The sequence below is a fragment of the Acyrthosiphon pisum genome, chromosome A2, assembly GCF_005508785.2.
Source record: "Acyrthosiphon pisum isolate AL4f chromosome A2, pea_aphid_22Mar2018_4r6ur, whole genome shotgun sequence".
NCBI classification, from domain to species: Eukaryota; Metazoa; Arthropoda; class Insecta; order Hemiptera; family Aphididae; genus Acyrthosiphon; species Acyrthosiphon pisum.
In genome coordinates this window covers 19,194,518-19,208,671 of record NC_042495.1, presented here as the reverse complement: position 1 = coordinate 19,208,671, position 14,154 = coordinate 19,194,518, and the positions used below count along the sequence as shown (strand labels likewise).

General features: G+C 42.8%; 3 protein-coding genes across 3 annotated transcripts in view; all 3 read right to left on the bottom strand.

The window, feature by feature from the left end:
• The window catches only part of LOC103311845, a 21,301-nt gene extending 19,440 nt beyond the window's left edge, over positions 1 to 1,861 (bottom strand). Inside the window, exon 1 of the mRNA XM_008191614.2 lies at positions 1 to 1,861. Coding sequence (XP_008189836.2) covers positions 1 to 1,793 — 1,793 coding nt within the window. The 5' untranslated portion in view covers positions 1,794 to 1,861.
• Positions 1,862 to 4,077: 2,216 nt separating this feature from the next.
• On the bottom strand, positions 4,078 to 9,243 carry LOC103311844. The gene is made up of 2 exons (XM_008191613.1): positions 6,681 to 9,243; positions 4,078 to 6,566 (listed from the first exon to the last, which is right to left on the bottom strand). The coding sequence occupies exons 1-2, from the start codon at positions 9,241 to 9,243 to the stop codon at positions 4,078 to 4,080; spliced, it is 5,052 nt and encodes a 1,683-aa protein (XP_008189835.1).
• A 974-nt stretch (positions 9,244 to 10,217) lies between these two features.
• Positions 10,218 to 11,126, bottom strand: LOC103311843. The gene has a single exon (XM_008191612.1). It carries the CDS (start codon positions 11,124 to 11,126, stop codon positions 10,218 to 10,220), a length of 909 nt encoding a protein of 302 aa, XP_008189834.1.
• Positions 11,127 to 14,154: the final 3,028 nt, after the last annotated feature.

Genomic DNA, 14,154 nt, shown 5'->3' with positions numbered 1-14,154 from the left:
GTCGATCCGGTGCAAGTAACTTGTCGTCGCACTCGTACTTGTCCTATTAGTGGTAATTCATTGTGATAACACTTCCAAGCATCCATCGCGTCTTGGGGCAATGGGTCATCCCATCCAACTTCCAGTGACCATAAATATTTCATAAGCTTCTTGAGATGAGTGGTTATGGGCGCTAACAGCCCAATAGGGTCGTAAATACGCGCTATTTCCGATAAAATATAACGTTTGCTAAACTGTATAGGATTAGTTTGGTATTGATAGGTTAATACGTCACTACTTGGCTCCCACTTTAAACCAAGTACTTTGGTAAACTCAATTTCACCTCCGTTAAACGCAACGTCTTGGTTTTGTCGATGTTCTTTGGGTAAGGCGTCTAATACCTTAGCCGAGTTACTGGACCATTTACGAAGTTCAAACTGCCCATTCTTTAGAACTTTTATGAGATTTTGTTGAAGTTGAAGCGCACTTTCCACACAGTCGGCACCAGTGACCACATCGTCCACATACAGATCGTTACGCAGAACTCGTTGAACATCCGAGTAGCCACCTGCTTCGTCGCTGGCCAATTGAAGTAGCGTTCTTATTGCTAAGAATGGTGAAGATCGTTGGCCGAAGGTCACAGTGGTCATTTCAAAAGTTCGAATAGGTTCTGAACTTTGAAATCGGTAAAGGAGCCGCTGATATTGTCTATGTGCGGGAGTAACGATGATTTGTCTGAACATTTGCTTAATGTCAGCTGTAACCACAACTTCATGTACCCGGAACCTGATGATTATACCCGGCAAGTCTTGTTGTAATTTTTTACCAGGATAAAGGTTGTCATTCAACGACTTCCCGTTCGAAGTAGTAGCTGACGCATCGTACACAACTCTCACTTTTGTAGTAGTACTGTCAGGTTTAATCACTACTTGATGTGGAGTGTAATAAGCCTGTTCCGGTTCGGGTGTGGCTTCTGGTACTATTTGCATGTGACCGCTATCGAGATAATCCTGCATGGCAGTATTGTATTGTTGTCGTAACTGCGGCAACTTATCTAATCGGGATTCTAAACGATAAAGCCGGTTGAGGGCCATTTGTCGTGACTGTCCAAGCTGCGGCGGTTTGCATTTGAATGGTAAATGTACAACGTATCGACCGTCTGATTCTCGTGTAGTCGTAGAACGATAAATACGCTCACAGTCCTCTTCTGCCGGACTCGTCTTTGACGCATTTGGTACTTCCTCTATTTCCCAGAACCGTCGTAACACAAGATCTACACTGTCCAAAGATGTTAATAACGTAGTGCTTCTCTTAGGATTAGTGTTACCTGTGTTTCCCATTAGAGCCCAACCGAACACTGTTTCGATATCAACTGGCTCACTTAGTAAATTTTCCCGTCGCCCACTTCGTATGATGTAGGGGAAAACTTCGGCGCCTAGCAGTACGTCTACGGGTAATGGTTCGTTGAAATTTGGATCAGCTAGTTCAAGATCTTTTAGATGCACCCAATCTGCATCTCGTATATGTTTGGACGGCGTACATCCGGTAATTTGTGTTACTACATACGCTTCGATTGTTATTTGCTGTTCATGGTGTCGTACAGGGCGAATAACTACTTGCGCTCGAGCTTTTATCGTGGGTACTTTCACTCCAGATATGCCACTAACTGCTAAATGACACTTCTGCCGCGATACACCTAGTCTATGTCGACAACTTTCGGTCATGTAGCTACTCTCACTAGCAGAATCTAACAATGCTCGTGCTCTTTGATAACACCCATTGGCGTCTTGTATGAGAATTTCTACGGTAGACATGAGCACTTGTGAGCGTATCGGCAAATTGCCTACAGAGGACAATAAAGTATTTGATTGGTCCTCCACTGCATTGTTTTCCAAATGTAGCCAAGAATGATGGCGTCCCCCACACACCTCACACACTCGTGTACTCTTGCAGTTCACCGACATGTGTTCACTGAAACACAAGTAACATCGATTGAGATCCTTTATCAACTGATGTCTTTCGGCTGGTGTTTTTTGTTTGAAGTCCGGACAATAAATAAATAAATGTCCCGGTGTTGCCTTACACACTTGACACGAGAATGATTTTTTTTGTTCATTTGCATTAGCGTGCATGGGTTTAGGTTTTTTGAACTTCGATTGTGTAGTATGCAGTGTTGTGATTTTGCCAGGTTTTGTAGTTGATGCTTTTTCACGTCCACTTGCACTGGACTGGCCAGCACCTGCCGCTTTACAAAACTTGGTAAAAAATGTTACAAAGTCCTCGACGGTTGGATCGTCGTTGGTATCGACTAATAGTTCCCATTGACCTCTTAGTAGGGCATCCAATTTTTTTTTAAATAAGTATAATAATATTGGGTCCCATTGGTCAACAGCATACTTCTGGGTTTTTAATGCTCCGACTGATTCGGTAATGGTGTTCAATAATTGTCGTATTGATTTTGAGTCACCTAGCATGGCCTTTTGAGCTGTCCAAAGCTGGTCGAAGTGGTCGTGTGCTATTGTGCGCCTATTTGAGTACCGCTTGTCTAAAATATTCAATGCGAGTTCGTAATTCTCATCACTGAGCATTAGATTGTTTATAAGTTTTAACGGTTCACCTTCTAAGTACGCCTTTAAATAACTAAACTTAATGACCGGTCTAAAAACTTCATTATTATGTACTAGTACATCAAACTAGTTGCGGAAACTCGTATATTCTTTTTGGTCGCCATTGAAGTGAGGTACTGGCAATTTTTCTACCGGAATATTGATCTGAGGAGCTTTTTTCTCCATAAACGTTTGGTTCAAACTAGCCTCGGCAAATGACTCTGGTAAATGCTCATCTGCGAGGATTTTACAACCAATATATTTTTCTTCAAATTCAGCACGTTCTTTTTCTGTGTCTATTCCATCTGGTCCGCTTGCGCCGCCTTTACACTGCTGACGTATAACGACTGTAAGATGCGTTTCAAAATCTTTAGATATGCTTTCTAACGACGCATACATTATTTTGAATTTTGATCTCGCTGTCTTCCATTGGTCTTTTGTAAGTGCTTCACCGGCGTCATACACGCGTTGTATTTTATTCTGAAGACCAACCAAACGTTCTTTTGACTCTTCGTATACACCCATTGCAGTGGTGTTAGACGAAAATTCAAATAATAATAATAATCTGATAAATTATTATATAGGTATATAGTATTATTTTTAATTACTATCGAAGTCGATGACCTACTAACGAATTATAAATACAACGACGGTGACGTCGCGCGAGCGTACTTTTATCTCCGCGACAAGACACTAATCGCTTATTATGTCGTGCAGGTCCAAAGTCCACGACGACTTTTTTTTCACATAGCGATTACGTAATAAGGTCGCTGCACCAATAACTTATTATATAACTTAAATTTAAATTGTATTATTATATTATGTGTATCATACGTTTTAACTTACGGAAATATTTTTTTTTTACCCCGGTCACTGTTCAATCTCTTAGGAACATCCTAGGTACGAAGGACCATGTAAATGATCGGGAGGTAGGAGTGGACTGTATAATCGGTATGTAAGAATCAAAAAGATAAATAATGGTGCAACAACTTATGTTTGCCACGGTGTCACCGGGTGCTACTATTCAAATAAAAATGATAATAATAATAATACTTTAGGTGAAGTAGGGGGCACAATAGTGCTGGCCAGCGGAGGGCAATAATTAATACAAATAAATAATAATAAAATTAGGTAAAACTAATTACGAAATAATAACAATAATAACAAAATATATATGTATATAAAAACCGTGTTGGGCGACAGCAGTCCGCTGGACAATCAACGGCTTAAGGTAATGGTTGGTGGACGGTACTGGTAGTGATGACGGTGCGTGTTCAGAAAGATACACAAACAATGACGGTAACGGTAACAAAAATAGCTATGAACGGTCGGTCGGTAGGTAACGTGGTGAGTTGGACGGTAGGTCGAACGGTACTGGGCATAGGTGCCGGGCGGCCTGCATACTGCAGCAACGCATTTGCCGATATGAACCGGGACGCCGTATAACTGCTTCACGTTCCGAACATACCGGCCTCCTTGAAGGTAGCGACCTTCAATTGGATAGTGGCAAAGGGCACAGCTTGACCACGGGACGACGTAGAACGGTGCCGTTGGCCAACTTGACATCAGCGACCCGGGTTATGGCATCCGTTCCTGGGTAAACTTCCACGATACGAGCGGTTTTCCACGTGAGGGCTGGTGATGGTTCTTTGATTAGAACAAGCTGACCCACCTTGAGGTCTATGGCTATTTTCAGCCATTTTTTGCGTGGTTGCAACGTTGTTAAATACTCCCGCTGCCATCTTTGCCAGAAGTGTTGTTGGATTTGTTTAACCAGTGTCCATCGTTGTCGCAAACTGACGGAGACCGGACGATCATCGTTGTCTGGTACTGGTATCTTAGCCGGCGGTCCCATCGATATAAAATGGCCAGCGGTTAACGGCGTGTAATCATTGGGGTCTGACGATAATGCACCGAGGGGTCGTGAGTTTAGAGACGCTTCTACTCGATGCAAAATGGTGTTCAGCTCTTCGTATGTCAGTATTTGATCTTGTATGACTCTTCTCAACAATGTTTTCGCCGACTTAACAGCTGCTTCCCACATTCCACCCATGTGAGGGGCTGATGGTGGATTAAAATGCCATGTTATCTGCTTCTCAGTTACATGACGCGTGTAGGACTGCGAACTGATGATGTCATGAACTTCACTCAGATACCATTGAGTACCAGTAAAGTTCGTGCCACAGTCACTATGCATATCCGAGCATTGCCCTCGACGTGCAAGAAACCGATCTAGAGCTGCCATGAACGTCGGTGTAGAAAGGTCCGATGCGAGTTCCAAATGCACTGCGGTGGTTGACATGCACACAAAGACGCACAAATATGCTTTTGTTATGCGAAGTTTTCGTAACAGTGCGGCCTTTACATTAAAAGGACCTGCAAAGTCTACGCCGGTTTTATTAAAGGCCTTTACGTGGTCCAAATGCGCACGTGGAAGGTTCCCCATAAATGGCTGTGGTGACCGAGGACTAGCTCGGAAGCAAGGTATGCAACGATGTATTCTCTTTCGGATAACACCTCGCACCGATATTATCCAAAAGGACTGTTGCAGAATGTTTTGTACTGCGTTGGGACCTGGATGGCAATTACTACGGTGCACGTGGTCAATCAGAACTGCCGTCAAGCGAGCTTCTTTAGGCAAAAGCACTGGGTATTTTTCATTGTAGGGCAAATCTGAATGTCGCAGGCGTCCTCCCACTCGAAGTAGATTCTGTTTGTCCAAAAAAGGGGCCAATTTCCGTAACTTTATGGAACACTTAAGGTGGTTCCGCAGGTTTTCTATCTCTTCTGCGAAGAAAACTCTTTGCGTCCAGTGAACCAGGGCCCACATCGCATTGGTTGTCTCCACTGTGGTGGGTGTAACAGCTTTATCTGGCACGACCTTCTTCCGTAAACAATCGCGCACTCGAAGCCAGTAAGAGGTTAAACGCAGAATTTTAGGCCAATTGTCCGATTGATATAGGAGTGGGCATTCGGTCATGGTTTCAGTAGTCATCAGTGTAACTATTTTGGTCTCAACGTGTTCATTTTTTTCGTTCTCATCTGATGTGATTATGTCGATTTTAGGCCATAACTCCTCTGGTTTCTTCAGATAGTCTGGCCCCGTCCACCACATTGTATGGTTGACTAATTCTCCTGGGGTCAAACCGCGCGATGCACAGTCTGCCGGATTATGTGCAGTCGGCACGTGTCTCCATGTATCTGGCGACGTCATATGCTGTATCTGGGCAACACGGTTTGCTACAAATGTTTTTAGTTTCGAAGTTGGTGTTTTTATCCATGCTAGAGCTACTGTTGAGTCCAACCAGGCAGTGGTGCGGCTTATTTGTAATGTAGTTAGGTTGGTACGTACATAAGTGATAACTCGAGCGAGGAGTAGTGCTCCGCATAATTCCAATCTGGGAATGGACAACTTTTTTTCGGGTGCTACTTTTGATTTGCCCATTAGAAGCTGACAATGCATGGTCCCGTCTGGTCTTCGAGCTAAGATGTACACAGCAGCGGCGTAGGCAATCTCCGAGCTGTCACAAAATCCATGTAGTTCGTAGGTCGATCCGGTGCAAGTAACTTGTCGTCGCACTAGTACTTGTCCTATTAGTGGTAATTCATTGTGATAACACTTCCAAGCATCCATCGCGTCTTGGGGCAATGGGTCATCCCATCCAACTCCCAGTGACCATAAATATTTCATAAGCTTCTTGAGATGAGTGGTTATGGGCGCTAACAGCCCAATAGGGTCGTAAATACGCGCGATTTCCGATAAAATATGACGTTTGCTAAACTGTATAGGATTAGTTTGGTATTGATAGGTTAATACGTCACTAATTGGCTCCCATTTTAAACCAAGTACTTTGGTAAACTCAATTTCACCTCCGTTAAACGCAACGTCTTGGTTTTGTCGATGTTCTTTGGGTAAGGCGTCTAATACCTTAGCCGAGTTACTGGACCATTTACGAAGTTCAAACTGCCCATTCTTTAGAACTTTTATGAGATTTTGTTGAAATTGAAGCGCACTTTCCACACAGTCGGCACCAGTGACCACATCGTCCACATACAGATCGTTACGCAGAACTCATTGAACATCCGAGTAGCCACCTGCTTCGTCGCTGGCCAATTGAAGTAGCGTTCTTATTGCTAAGAATGGTGAAGATCGTTGGCTGAAGGTCACAGTGGTCATTTCAAAAGTTCGAATAGGTTCTGAACTTTGAAATCGGTAAAGGAGCCACTGATATTGTCTATGTGCGGGAGTAACGATGATTTGTCTGAACATTTGCTTAATGTCAGCTGTAACCACAACTTCATGTACCCGGAACCTGATGATTATACCCGGCAAGTCTTGTTGTAATTTTTTACCAGGATAAAGGTTGTCATTCAACGACTTCCCGTTCGAAGTAGTAGCTGACGCATCGTACACAACTCTCACTTTTGTAATAGTACTGTCAGGTTTAATCACTACTTGATGTGGAGTGTAATAAGCCTGTTCCGGTTCGGGTGTGGCTTCTGGTACTATTTGCATGTGACCGCTATCGAGATAATCCTGCATGGCAGTATTGTATTGTTGTCGTAACTGCGGCAACTTATCTAATCGGGATTCTAAACGATAAAGCCGGTTGAGGGCCATTTGTCGTGACTGTCCAAGCTGCGGCGGTTTGCAATTGAATGGTAAATGTACAACATATCGACCGTCTGATTCTCGTGTAGTCGTAGAACGATAAATACGCTCACAGTCCTCTTCTGCCGGACTCGTCTTTGACGCATTTGGTACTTCCTCTATTTCCCAGAACCGTCGTAACACAAGATCTACACTGTCCAAAGATGTTAATAACGTAGTGTTTCTCTTAGGATTAGTGTTACCTGTGTTTCCCATTAGAGCCCAACCGAACACTGTTTCGATACCAACTGGCTCACTTAGTAAATTTTCCCGTCGCCCACTTCGTATGATGTAGGGGAAAACTTCGGCGCCTAGCAGTACGTCTACGGGTAATGGTTCGTTGAAATTTGGATCGGCTAGTTCAAGATCTTTTAGATGCACCCAATCTGCATCTCGTATATGTTTGGACGGCGTACATCCGGTAATTTGTGTTACTACATACGCTTCGATTGTCATTTGCTGTTCATGGTGTCGTACAGGGCGAATAACTACTTGCGCTCGAGCTTTTATCGTGGGTACTTTCACTCCAGATATGCCACTAACTGCTAAATGACACTTCTGCCGCGATACACCTAGTCTATGTCGACAACTTTCGGTCATGTAGCTACTCTCACTAGCAGAATCTAACAATGCTCGTGCTCTTTGATAACACCCATTGGCGTCTTGTATGAGAATTTCTACGGTAGACATGAGCACTTGTGAGCGTATCGGCAAATTGCCTACAGAGGACAATAAAGTATTTGATTGGTCCTCCACTGCATTGTTGTCCAAATGTAGCCAAGAATGATGGCGTCCCCCACACACCTCACACACTCGTGTACTCTTGCAGTTCACCGACATGTGTTCACTGAAACACAAGTAACATCGATTGAGATCCTTTATCAACTGATGTCTTTCGGCTGGTGTTTTTTGTTTGAAGTCCGGACAATAAATAAATAAATGTCCCGGTGTTGCCTTACACACTTGACACGAGAATGATTTTTTTTGTTCATTTGCATAAGCGTGCATGGGTTTAGGTTTTTTGAACTTCGATTGTGTAGTATGCAGTGTTGTGATTTTGTCAGGTTTTGTAGTTGATGCTTTTTCACGTCCACTTGCACTGGACTGGCCAGCACCTGCCGCTTTACAAAACTTGGTCAAAAATGTTACGAAATCCTCGACGGTTGGATCGTCGTTGGTATCGACTAATAGTTCCCATTGACCTCTTAGTGGGGCATCCAATTTTTTTTGAAATAAGTATAATAATATTGGGTCCCATTGGTCAACAGCATACTTCTGGGTTTTTAATGCTCCGACTGATTCGGTAATGGTGTTCAATAATTGTCGTATTGATTTTGAGTCACCTAGCATGGCCTTTTGAGCTGTCCAAAGCTGGTCGAAGTGGTCGTGTGCTATTGTGCGCCTATTTGAGTACCGCTTGTCTAAAATATTCAATGCGAGTTCGTAATTCTCATCACTGAGCATTAGATTGTTTATAAGTTTTAACGGTTCACCTTCTAAGTACGCCTTTAAATAACTAAACTTAATGACCGGTCTAAAAACTTCATTTTTATGTACTAGTACATCGAACTGGTTGCGGAAACTCGTATATTCTTTTTGGTCGCCATTGAAGTGAGGTACTGGCAATTTTTCTACCGGAATATTGATCTGAGGAACTTTTTTCTCCATAAACGTTTGGTTCAAACTAGCCTCGGCAAATGACTCTGGTAAATGCTCATCTGCGAGGATTTTACAACCAATATATTTTTCTTCAAATTCAGCACGTTCTTTTTCTGTGTCTATTCCATCTGGTCCGCTTGCGCCGCCTTTACACTGCTGACGTATAACGACTGTAAGATGCGTTTCAAAATCGTTAGATATGCTTTCTAACGACGCATACATTATTTTGAATTTTGATCTCGCTGTCTTCGATTGGTCTTTTGTAAGTGCTTCACCGGCGTCATACACGCGTTGTATTTTATTCTGAAGACCAACCAAACGTTCTTTTGACTCTTCGTATACACCCATTGCAGTGGTGTTAGACGAAAATTCAAATAATAATAATAATCTGATAAATTATTATATAGGTATATAGTATTATTTTTAATTACTATCGAAGTCGATGACCTACTAACGAATTATAAATACAACGACGGTGACGTCGCGCGACCGTACTTTTATCTCCGCGACAAGACACTAATCGCTTATTGTGTCGTGCAGGTCCAAAGTCCACGACGACTTTTTGTTCACACAGCGATTACGTAATAAGGTCGCTGCACCAATAACTTATTATATAACTTAAATTTAAATTTAATTATTATATTATTATATTATGTGTATCATATGTTTTAACTTACGGAAATATTTTTTTTTACCCCGGTCACTGTTCAATCTCTTAGGAACATCCTAGGTACGAAGGACCATGTAAATGATCGGGAGGTAGGAGTGGACTGTATAATCGGTATGTAAGAATCAAAAAGATAAATAATGGTGCAACAACTTATGTTTGCCACGGTGTCACCGGGTGCTACTATTCAAATAAAAATGATAATAATAATAATACTTTAGGTGAAGTAGGGGGCACAATAGTGCTGGCCAGCGAAGGGCAATAATTAATACAAATAAATAATAATAAAATTAGGTAAAACTAATTACGAAATAATAACAATAATAACAAAATATATATGTATATAAAAACCGTGTTGGGCGACAGCAGTCCGCTGGACAATCAACGGCTTAAGGTAATGGTTGGTGGACGGTACTGGTAGTGATGACGGTGCGTGTTCAGAAAGATACACAAACAATGACGGTAACGGTAACAAAAATAGCTATGAACGGTCGGTCGGTAGGTAACGTGGTGAGTCGGACGGTAGGTCGAACGGTACTGGGCATAGGTGCCGGGCGGCCTGCATACTGCAGCAACGCATTTGCCGATATGAACCGGGACGCCGTATAACTGCTTCACGTTCCGAACATACCGGCCTCCTTGAAGGTAGCGACCTTCAATTGGATAGTTGGCCAAACTTGACATCAGCGACCCGGGTTATGGCATCCGTTCCTGGGTAAACTTCCACGATACGAGCGGTTTTCCACGTGAGGGCTGGTGATGGTTCTTTGATTAGAACAAGCTGACCCACCTTGAGGTCTATGGCTATTTTCAGCCATTTTTTGCGTGGTTGCAACGTTGTTAAATACTCCCGCTGCCATCTTTGCCAGAAGTGTTGTTGGATTTGTTTTACCAGTGTCCATCGTTGTCGCAAACTAACGGAGACCGGACGATCATCGTTGTCTGGTACTGGTATCTTAGCCGGCGGTCCCATCGATATAAAATGGCCAGCGGTTAACGGCGTGTAATCATTGGGGTCTGACGATAATGCACCGAGGGGTCGTGAGTTTAGAGACGCTTCTACTCGATGCAAAATGGTGTTCAGTTCTTCGTATGTCAGTATTTGATCTTGTATGACTCTTCTCAACAATGTTTTCGCCGACTTAACAGCTGCTTCCCACATTCCACCCATGTGAGGGGCTGATGGTGGATTAAAATGCCATGTTATCTGCTTCTCAGTTACATGACGCGTGTAGGACTGCGAACTGATGATGTCATGAACTTCACTCAGATACCGTTGAGTACCAGTAAAGTTCGTGCCACAGTCACTATGCATATCCGAGCATTGCCCTCGACGTGCAAGAAACCGATCTAGAGCTGCCATGAACGTCGGTGTAGAAAGGTCCGATGCGAGTTCCAAATGCACTGCGGTGGTTGACATGCACACAAAGACGCACAAATATGCTTTTGTTATGCGAAGTTTTCGTAACAGTGCGGCTTTTACATTAAAAGGACCTGCAAAGTCTACGCCGGTTTTATTAAAGGCCTTTACGTGGTCCAAACGCGCACGTGGAAGGTTCCCCATAAATGGCTGTGGTCACCGAGAACTAGCTCGGAAGCAAGGCATGCAACGATGTATTCTCTTTCGGATAACACCTCGCACCGATATTATCCAAAAGGACTGTTGCAGAATGTTTTGTACTGCGTTGGGACCTGGATGGCAATTACTACGGTGCACGTGGTCAATCAGAACTGCCGTCAAGCGAGCTTCTTTAGGCAAAAGCACTGGGTATTTTTCATTGTAGGGCAAATCTGAATGTCGCAGGCGTCCTCCCACTCGAAGTAGATTCTGTTTGTCCAAAAAAGGGGCCAATTTCCGTAACTTTATGGAACACTTAAGGTGGTTCCGCAGGTTTTCTATCTCTTCTGCGAAGAAAACTCTTTGCGTCCAGTGAACCAGGGCCCACATCGCATTGGTTGTCTCCACTGTGGTGGGTGTAACAGCTTTATCTGGCACGACCTTCTTCCGTAAACAATCGCGCACTCGAAGCCAGTAAGAGGTTAAACGCAGAATTTTAGGCCAATTGTCCGATTGATATAGGAGTGGGCATTCGGTCATGGTTTCAGTAGTCATCAGTGTAACTATTTTGGTCTCAACGTGTTCATTTTTTTCGTTCTCATCTGATGTGATTATGTCGATTTTAGGCCATAACTCCTCTGGTTTCTTCAGATAGTCTGGCCCCGTCCACCACATTGTATGGTTGACTAATTCTCCTGGGGTCAAACCGCGCGATGCACAGTCTGCCGGATTATGTGCAGTCGGCACGTGTCTCCATGTATCTGGCGACGTCATATGCTGTATCTGGGCAACACGGTTTGCTACAAATGTTTTTAGTTTCGAAGTTGGTGTTTTTATCCATGCTAGAGCTACTGTTGAGTCCGACTAGGCAGTGGTGCGGCTTATTTGTAATGTAGTTAGGTTGGTACGCACATAAGTTATAACTCGAGCGAGGAGTAGTGCTCCGCATAATTCCAATCTGGGAATGGACAACTTTTTTTCGGGTGCTACTTTTGATTTGCCCATTAGAAGCTGACAATGCATGGTCCCGTCTGGTCTTCGAGCTAAGATGTACACAGCAGCGGCGTAGGCAATCTCCGAGCTGTCACAAAATCCATGTAGTTCGTAGGTCGATCCGGTGAAAGTAACTTGTCGTTGCACTCGTACTTGTCCTATTAGTGGTAATTCATTGTGATAACACTTCCAAGCATCCATCGCGTCTTGGGGCAATGGGTCATCCCATCCAACTTCCAGTGACCATAAATATTTCATAAGCTTCTTGAGATGAGTGGTTATGGGCGCTAACAGCCCAATAGGGTCGTAAATACGCGCGATTTCCGATAAAATATGACGTTTGCTAAACTGTATAGGATTAGTTTGGTATTGATAGGTTAATACGTCACTATTTGGCTCCTACTTTAAACCAAGTACTTTGGTAAACTCAATTTCACCTCCGTTAAACGCAACATCTTGGTTTTGTCGATGTTCTTTGGGTAAGGCGTCTAATACCTTAGCTGAGTTACTGGACCATTTACGAAGTTCAAACTGCCCATTCTTTAGAACTTTTATGAGATTTTGTTGAAGTTGAAGCGCACTTTCCACACAGTCGGCACCAGTGACCACATCGTCCACATACAGATCGTTACGCAGAACTCGTTGAACATCCGAGTAGCCACCTGCTTCGTCGCTGGCTAATTGAAGTAGCGTTCTTATTGCTAAGAATGGTGAAGATCGTTGGCCGAAGGTCACAGTGGTCATTTCAAAAGTTCGAATAGGTTCTGAACTTTGAAATCGGTAAAGGAGCCGCTGATATTGTCTATGTGCGGGAGTAACGATGATTTGTCTGAACATTTGCTTAATGTCAGCTGTAACCACAACTTCATGTACCCGGAACCTGATGATTATACCCGACAAGTCTTGTTGTAATTTTTTACCAGGATAAAGGTTGTCATTCAACGACTTCCCGTTCGAAGTAGTAGCTGACGCATCGTACACAACTCTCACTTTTGTAGTAGTACTGTCAGGTTTAATCACTACTTGATGTGGAGTGTAATAAGCCTGTTCCGGTTCGGGTGTGGCTTCTGGTACTATTTGCATGTGACCGCTATCGAGATAATCCTGCATGGCAGTATTGTATTGTTGTCGTAACTGCGGCAACTTATCTAATCGGGATTCTAAACGATAAAGCCGGTTGAGGGCCATTTGTCGTGACTGTCCAAGCTGCGGCGGTTTGCAATTGAATGGTAAATGTACAACATATCGACCGTCTGATTCTCGTGTAGTCGTAGAACGATAAATACGCTCACAGTCCTCTTCTGCCGGACTCGTTGTTAAGAGGGCGCACTAGTAGACGAAATATGGCATAAAAACATGGTTTCGTAATTCAAGTAATACGGCTTATTGAAGCGGTTTACAGTAAAAATACTTATTATAAAAATTGTAGAGGAGAACTTTCTTAACAATCGTAAGAAGCCCGATTTTCGATATTTTTATTAATTAGTTGAATAATTAATCGATAAAAAGTAAAAAAAAAACGTGTTAATTTACCATGCGATATTGGAAGATTGGAACAAGGTATCAAAAATCGGGCTTCTTACGATTCTAGAAAAAATTCTCCTCTACAATTTTCGTAATAGGTATTTATACTGTAAAACGCATCACAACGCCGTATTATTTGAATTACGAAACCCTGTTTTTCGGTTAAAAAAATACGCTCGTCCATTAATTACGTTCGTCATGTGCTGCGCCCACAAACAGCGGCAGCATTCGTTACTAGATGTTCATTTACCATCACCCCGCGCGCGATAACGACAGTACCGCACCATAGGTCAAAACAGGTTTTCTATCACAGCCGTGCGCCGGTACATAGTTTATAAATACCCAGATAAGAAAACGATTATTATTATAATATAATATTATTTTATGACAAATATTATTTCATTTGGTTCGGTTTTATATTTTATATTCGTATCCAAATTGTATACTAATAAAAACTATATTTTTGTTCTTCAAGTAATACGGCTTATTGAAGTGGTTTACAACAAAACTACCTATT

Excerpts from the sequence above, each read along its gene's own strand:
- LOC103311844 (XM_008191613.1), bottom strand. The coding sequence starts at position 9,243 with ATGGGTGTATACGAAGAGTCAAAAGAACGTTTGGTTGGTCTTCAGAAT. Across the intron at positions 6,567-6,680 it reads ATTGGCCAGCGACGAAGCAG|TTCTAAAGAATGGGCAGTTT; the intron begins GTGGCTACTCGG and ends ATCTCATAAAAG.
- LOC103311843 (XM_008191612.1), bottom strand. The coding sequence starts at position 11,126 with ATGGGGAACCTTCCACGTGCGCGTTTGGACCACGTAAAGGCCTTTAAT.